This window comes from Rhipicephalus sanguineus, chromosome 9 (genome assembly GCF_013339695.2).
Source record: "Rhipicephalus sanguineus isolate Rsan-2018 chromosome 9, BIME_Rsan_1.4, whole genome shotgun sequence".
Taxonomy (NCBI): domain Eukaryota; kingdom Metazoa; phylum Arthropoda; class Arachnida; order Ixodida; family Ixodidae; genus Rhipicephalus; species Rhipicephalus sanguineus.
In genome coordinates, this window is record NC_051184.2 from 75,156,282 (window position 1) to 75,164,545 (window position 8,264).

General features: G+C 47.5%; 1 protein-coding gene across 1 annotated transcript; it reads left to right on the top strand.

Annotated features, from left to right (window-relative positions):
• The first annotated feature begins 1,058 nt into the window (after positions 1 to 1,058).
• Positions 1,059 to 4,568, top strand: LOC125759845 (putative nuclease HARBI1). The gene is made up of 4 exons (XM_049419257.1): positions 1,059 to 1,492; positions 2,248 to 2,365; positions 2,435 to 2,848; positions 4,308 to 4,568. The coding sequence occupies exons 1-3, from the start codon at positions 1,202 to 1,204 to the stop codon at positions 2,794 to 2,796; spliced, it is 771 nt and encodes a 256-aa protein (XP_049275214.1). The 5' UTR covers positions 1,059 to 1,201; the 3' UTR covers positions 2,797 to 2,848; positions 4,308 to 4,568.
• The last annotated feature ends 3,696 nt before the right edge of the window (positions 4,569 to 8,264 follow it).

Consider the following 8,264-nt stretch of genomic DNA (forward strand, 5'->3'; position numbering starts at 1 on the left):
AAGATGGAAAGGACAGCGGAGAGAAGAGCAGGCGCGCGATAAAAAAAAAAGATATAAACAAAAGGAAGCTGTAGATCGGCAGTACTAAAGCCTATTCAATAGGCCACTGGCACGCAAAAAGTTCAGTAAGGCCTTAAACGATTTTCGCTGTGCAGACAGTTCAGGTCGGCATTCCAGCACTGACTGTTCTCGAACACTGCTTTGCGGACAGCGTCGATCGTTGGTAAACGTTCTTGCAGGTCAAACTCGAATAATTCAAAATAAAACAAGAAGTGGGCGTGGCAAAATGCACCCGCTCTACAACAAAAGCGCCGTCAAGCGCGAGCCCGAAAACTCTTGCAGAGAAGTAGCGATCCAGACGCCTACTTTACCGACGCCAGTCTTTATCCGGCGCCGCCACAAGGCCCCAGAAAACAAGCATATGCATTGGCAGTGGCTAACCAAAGCAAAGTCGTGGCCTGCGCGTCCCTACCCACCAGATCAAGTGCCACCGCAGAGGCAGCAGCCATAGCCTTGGCAATTAAAGAAGCCGAAATAAGGGGGCGCCCAGCGTATATTTTGACAGACTCACAAGCTGCATGTCGCTTATCCCTTAGAGGCACACTTCCAAGATGCGTCACTGATATTTTGGGGCCCACGTTGATGGAGGCACATGGCGTCACTTGGTGCCCAGAGGGGCGATCGGAGATCTGTTCGTTCCGCTTGTTCGTTCTCCTGGGGGAGAACAAGCGCGCTGATTGGCTGAAGCCGGACAACTCACGCCATTCTAAGGGGCGTGGCCATTTCTTTTTTTTCCTTGATGTTTTCTTTTTTGATGACGTCATGCCGCGTCATAACGAGCATGTCGTCTGCTAAAAGTGAACGGAGAGCGAGCCCGTTCGCTCGCGTTCTCTCGAGCGAACAATGGCGTCGCACGGCATGTATTTCGAGTGATGCGGCGGTTGCGGCTGCCGCAACAGCTGATTTTGAGGAAATGGCGCTTGCAACGGTGCTTCCTTGCTACGTTGGCGTTTCTCGAAGAAGATGGTGCGAAATGCGTTTGAAGAGATGAGCGAGTGTGAATTCCGGCGTCGCTTTCGTTTCTCGAAACGTACTGTACCTTGGTTGTGCGACGATCTCGGCCCCGTCATCGGGTGCCAACGAACCAGTGGGATTTAAACAGAGCGGAAGGCGTTGTGCACGCTGAGATTTTTGCGATCGGATGCTTCCAGCGAGCTGTCGGCTGCGAGGAATTCAGCGGCCTGTCGCAGTCGTCCGTCAGGAACACGCCATTACTGTCGCTCACGGGCAAAAACGGTGGGTGGCCTTTTCCGGAGACCACAGACGCGAAGAGCGAACAAAGGCGGCGTTCGCGCGGCTCGGGCAGATTCCCGTTGTGGTCGGGTGCGTGGATGGTACGCTCATCGCAATCCCGAAGCCCCATGGCCTGAGCTCCGCGGACACGACGCATTACATGTCGGGGAAGGGACTCTACGCATTCAACACCACGATCGTGAGTATTATTCATGCATTGTATGCGTAACGAATTGTTTCATTTATATCGCTTAAACTTTCCGCTTTACTGAGGCTGTTGCAACTGAGTATAAGTGGGAGCGGTATTTTCGAGCTATCCAGAACGGGAATTGGTTCGTTTCAGGGCACTTCGCTTAGGATAAGCGATGAAATCATGTGACGCGGAGTACACATTGGTTCAGCGGCCTACACAGTGCATAATATTACCGTTGCTCGTTCGCCATGTGTACCCGAAGCTTGATTCTCGATTTGTATTTGTTGAGATTAGCGCTCCCAGAATGTGCCGTAGTATGTCCTTATTGTTCATTGTCGTGATGGACGTTACATGGATCAATACATGGATGGATGAATAAACTTTATTTCGGTCCCTCGGAACGCGCCCTAGCATGTACATTAAATACGCATTGTTTCATAACCCTTTTTTCAGTCGAAGTTTTTCGTGTTGTAGATATTTCGTGATACATTGCCTTAAACATACAGCAATAATTTGGTTAAAAGGCTTTGGTGGCTGAATGATGGGTTGGTCCAAGCAGTAAACATGCAGACTACCCTTTGACACTGCATTGTCCTCGTGTTAGAACTTATGGTACAAGTCCTACCCTGTCGATGATTTGTCCATAGCTATGTTTCAACAGTCAGTAACAGTGAAGACAGATGTAGTTACATTAACATAATACCCAACATTGTACCCAAGGTCATTTATGGGTACAATTTTGACTGAATTGAATTCTGCAGACATGTGATGCCGACCTCTGGATGTCAGTCCATGTTTCCTGGGGTCATGTCATGACTAGTGGGTATGGCGGGGGAGCCCTCTCCGTCAGCACCTGGAAGCAAAACTTCGGCTTGCTTGGTAAGTGCTGTCAATGCTTGCCACATTCAAGACTGTTATCACTACAGCTGTCATGCCGACCTCGTGCAGGAGACTCCAGCTATACATTAGAACCGTGGTTCCTGACACCAGTGCCCGGACGACCAGCTCGTGGCACCCCTGATGACCACTACAACAAGGCCCACACCGCCATTGCGCAATGTTGTGGAGTGGTGCATCGCTGTAAGCTTGTGCACAGCTGCTCAAGCATCATTGCTGCTTGTGCAGCTCTGCACGACATTGCGTTGGCGGCACATGAGCCTGTTCTCGAAGGAAACGATGACGACACCGACGATGCTGACTGCTGCCAGCAGCAGCTGAGCTACCACCACCACCACCACCACAACGGGAGCCAGCAGCAGCGCAACCGTGTAGTGAACCTGTTTCGAGAACTACAGGGCCTGCATGCTTGAGCACCTGCGCAGAGTACGCCGCCGCCTGCAACGACCTCGGCAGCATTGCGTGGTGCGTGTTTGTCTTTGTTCAATGTGTTTGTCACTGTTTTTTTTTTACTACGCTTCAAATGTTTGCTACACATATCAACGAAACAGCGTTCTCCTATCAATGAATAACCCCCTTGAATAGGTTGGCAAAAAATGTGAAGCTCACCCTGACTCACTCGTGAAATATATTTTGCTCTTGGGGCTCACTCAAACTCAGACTCACCAAAATTTTCCTCAAGCGGATTCACTCGGACTCAGGCTCACTAAAATGTTTTCACCCGGACTCGAACTCACCAATGTATTACTCTCTTGGACTCACAGCTCGATCTGAATCTGAGTGAGTCGACTCATGAGTGATTTTGCCGACCTATGCCCCCTTGTCACACAACGCCATGCTGATGAAATGCTTCGACCAGGTTGTAAAATATGGCGCTTCACACTAAGCACAAGTGAGAGCTCAACTGTGAATGGCACATGGTGCCATTCACAGCCAAAGTGGTAACCGGAAAAGGCTGTTTGAATCAGGACAGCAAGATGCGGTAGCTTTAATGCAACAAGAATCGTGCTTGTAAATGAAATGAACAACAAGGGTGGTGTCAGAATTGAAATTTTATTACAAGTATCACGAGCAATGCACATAAAAAGCAAAATAAATAAATATCCTTTAAATTTAATGCCAAGGAAAAGAATACAAAAGTAGCTTCCTTTTATAATATACAAATGGAGTTATTACAAAGTGCCTGCTGCTCCTCTGCAACAACACACGCGTCTCGCAGCACGAAAGTCATTGTATTACATGAAAACAAGGCACAGTCGAACCGGTATTAATTGAACTCGCTAAAAAATGCAAGTTGTTGGTTGCTGATATGTCTTCCTCTATTATTGATTTCTGTTTGTACCCAATCCTGTTATCTAAACACTTCTAAGCAACAGAACACGTATTCGTCAACTGTTTTTTGGTCTTGCAATATTTCAAAATTGTGCAACCTAGACCTTTCACAAACGCTTTTCTTTTTTTCTAGGACGTGTAAAAATCGATAGAAAACGTACAGTGTGCCACAATATTCTACACGTATACACTATAAACATAAAGATACACTACAGTGCACTCTGTGCATATACTACAAAATTGCTCAATGCATGACTTTGTATAATGAGATTTTAAAAAATGACATGGCAAAACATGATTTATAAATGAAACCACACTGTGCTATGCACATGTACTACAAAACTGCTGAATGCATCACCTCGCACGACGAGATTAAAAACAAATGACATCGCAGGACAAGATTTACCATTGATCTACACTTTACTATGTACAATGAAACAGCACATCAGTGCTTCTGATATGCAGAAAAAGAAAATTAACTGAAAGAAAATTGCAGGGCACCATTGAAGCAAACCAGCGTATCATAGCTCGTGATGTGAACAAAAATAAATCTACATATATGTACAACTAGTCTTTACAAATCACTGTGCAGGTGCCTTCCGCTGCAATGAGGGCCCGGGCGAGGGTACCAACGCCTTGCAATTTGTGGACCGCGTCACCGAGAAGTTGAACCTGGCGCAGCTTTCCAATGATGCCTGGCCCTGCCGCCTGGTGTTTGCGGCTAGTAACTCCAGCGCCTCGGCCTGCCGGTTGCCCCCATCTCGCAGCTGCGGCATGAGCTGGAAACCAAGAAATGTGTTGCCATTATCATCTATAAATTTGCTGCTACCGACTCTTCGCTGGAAGCTTCTGTTCGTGAAGAGTTTCAGTGTGTGCAACAATTTCCTCTCTGTTGAAAATCCACTGACCCAACGGCATCCATGAATGGTGCTTGGTTCACCGCACAACCAACGCACTTCGTTTGGACAGACCAAAGCGGTGCCGGAATTCATTTTCGCTCATCTCATCAAACGCATCTCACGCCTCTAACCATCTCTGCATGAGAAGCAACCAAACAGCCCTTTTCAGGGCTGCACAATCGTTTGCCCGGCTTTACGCGATGACTGACACAATCTCCTTCCGAAACCCTAGCTGCTGCAGTATGCAAAACATACAGCAAGCAGGTGTAACACAGGTGCAAACATGTGCATTTGTGTATGATGGTATGTGAAAAGTTATATAACGAGCTTGCTTTTTGAACAGTATATTTAGCAATAGCACATTTTCAGTTTCACTTTTGAAGCAATTGACAAAACAGGGAAACATTTCAAGATGTTGAACATTTTTGCAATGCTACCTTTTTGCTACATTTCACCATAACTGCAAGGCAGGACACCTGTTTATTCCATCTGACAGTTATGCATACAACTAGCTCCTGCAACCGTTTGCCAAATTTCTTTTGTGCAGCCTTTTGTCTTTATGCCCACAGATGTCATCTCTTCACAAACATATGCCTGCACGCATGAGCATCACCTGTGAGCATGTAACACCATCTACAGTTAATCAAAAACATCAGCGAAACTTACGAGTTGGGGCACGGGAAAGATCCTGGGCCACATCCTCTTCAGCCACACCAGTAGCAGCTGGAGCAGGGCTCACCTGTTATAGTAAGAAGTTTCTTGATTGACACACTGAGTGCAATAAGAAGTATGGAATGGAAGTGGACAATAGCAATGTTTTTTTAGAATGTTTCAACAGCGGCATGCTATGACACACAGACTTCGGAGAGAGGGGTGGAGGGAGGCAAGCCTACTGGCTACGCACCTCACTCGACTCGAGGGTCTGAGAAATGGGTTGGAACACGTAGGGTGCTCTAATGAGCTTCGAAATATAGTTCGCAGCTGTTCTTTCGTCATCACCGCAAATGTGGCTGTTTCGCATTCTGTTCTGGGCGGCGCAACGTGTTAGCACCTCAGCTAACGCGGCGGCCGGGTGATCCACTCGATATTGTTTGAAAAAGTAAAACTAACAGCGCGTAATGGCTCGAAGCAAACGAGCCCACTTGTTCGCAGCATACAAGTAACAATGATATTCTAAGCCAGTGCTTACCGATTCAGACCACACGAACTATGGGCCTCGCACACTCGTCCCTGTCAAGCACGACGCGGCCGCGGTAATCCGAAATCTGGCCGCCTCGGGTGCCGCTGTAAAGCACAAGCGGGACGTGTAAGATGACCGACCACAATACAATTGTGCTCGCACTCACCTCTGCTGCCCTCGGAGTTTGGCAAGACCCTGCTGCGAATAGTAGCGCTCATTCCTCCATCGGGCCTGCCACTGGGCCCTGGTGTTACGCGCAGGGACTTCTTCGTTCAAAAGCGCTACTAGCTCCTGCCACATGTCGTCCCGGTCCTCCCTCGTGAAAGACGGCTCCAGCGGGCACGACAGCGTCGCGATCTGTGGGTGCTCTTTCACAAAAGCCAGCAGAAGCTCCTTTTGACGATCCGACACCCGAGAACCAACGCAGACGTTGCGATCGGACGACATTTTGAAACTACGTCAGCCGCTACTTTTCTCTTTTTTTTTCGCGTGCGCGACACCATCTAGCGACGACGTCAAAAAAAACTACCATTATTAAATATCATCACTCAAAGCTGTTGCTGTTTGAAAGAGTGTTTGAGCTTGAGAAGCAAAAACAATAATTTTCTGTAAAGTAATTATATTTATTAAAAGGCGAGAAACGCTTCACGGTCCCTGTGCCGACGTCACAGGATGCGCGTCTACTTCCGGAAAGCTGTCCGCTTCACGATTGGCTGTTCTCTTCCTCTCGGCGGTTCTAGGCGGGAGCGCTGCGCCTCCTCTCACTTCTGTGACGTAGGCACCGCAGAACGAACGCGGAACGAACAGATCTCCGATCGCCCCCCAGGGCATGACGGCCTGAAGGGGAACGAGGAGGCAGTTTGCGTTGCTCGGGGACTTACTGGCCGAGACGCAGGACTCTCCTCAGGACATCTCACAGTGCACCATGAAGAACAAAGTGTGACAAGCAGGCAGATATTGAAAAACCAACGCCTTACAAGACGCCAGTATTGCCCTCCATATCCCAACTTAAGCAGCGAACAAGCCCGGGATTGGCTCCGCCTCCAAACGAACACATATCCCCACATATCAAAACTACACGCAATTTTTTCACAGGTATACACAACAGGTGTATGCCCCTGGTGGAGTGACCACACAGCCACACTTACACACCACACTTACCAATGTACCGAGCGGCCAGCCAATGCAGTATCTAGGTTGGTGCGCTCACTACAAATACTCACAACGTGGTCTTGGGAGGCACGGCTTTCCGAGCTGGCCCTGGGGAGCCAACTGGTGACCCTAGACCAGGCCCGGCGAGCCCCCGTGGCCAGTGGGGCTCTACAAGAGGGCTCCACCCGGGAATAGCCACGTACTCTAATTCTTCAATAAAGCTTATTCTCTCTCTCTCTCTACAGGACACAACAACGGTCATACGCGAAACAATATAATGCAGCAATAAAAAAACAACAGTGAAATGTGTCAGCGTGAAATCACAATGACCTCGGCAGAAGATGAGACAGCCATATAAGAAACGGCTGACCGCTTACGAGTACACAACCAAGACAGCTCCTATGTGTGTTTGGAAATATGGTCGGCGAGTCAGAATACTCTATGCGCTCTACTAGGGGAAAGTAGAGAACGTGTCTTCATTCTATGATGAATCTGCTCAGTGATGTCAACCGAAGTCAACGTTTTATCCGCGGATTGCCCCCGGACATTTCCTAGACTGCAAGAAAAATCTTTAGATTGACTGTTCAATGTAATTATCCATACTAATTCACGTTTACCAACGTCTAATGATAGTTCACTCTCTGGCCCGTTTTTTTGTGAATCGTATTAGTGGAAATAATTAAGGTGGCTTCGCACTACGGGTGCCAAGCCTGAAGCAAGTGCGGAGCTGGGAGACGTTCTTTGTTTGTCTTTATATTTCTCTTTTAGTGTTCCTCCGTTTCCTTCTTTTTCTCTCATTTTTCTCGCTTTTTTCTCTCTTTTTGTCGCTATTTATTTCTATTTCTTGCTCTGCCTCATTACGTATTTCTTTCTTTTTCGCTCTTTCTTTCTATCTCTTTTTATCTCTTTCTTGCTCTTTCTGTCTTCCCGTTTTTTTCTCTGTATTGAAGTATTTCTTCCTATGGCATTATTCTTTGTTTTATTCTCTCTCTTTCTGTTTTTCTTCCCTTTCTTCCTCTCTATTCCTCTCTTTGTCTTTCTTTATATTCTATCCTTTACTATCTCCCCTCCTCCTTTCCCTCCTGATTACCCTCACGTCCTTTTCCCGCCAGCTTGGTGTACCTACTATGCAAGGCCATGCTATGCTCTGCTAGCGATCCTTTATAGCCGAGTCGTTAGGACGCTCGCCTTCAGACCATGGATGTGCGGTTTCGAATTCTGCCTCGCAAACAAATTTTTTTGCCAAGAGTTTCTCTTTGCTTCTCTCTCTCTTTTCTAGTTCTCTGACTGATCAGTTATTCCATCTCACGCCGGAGAA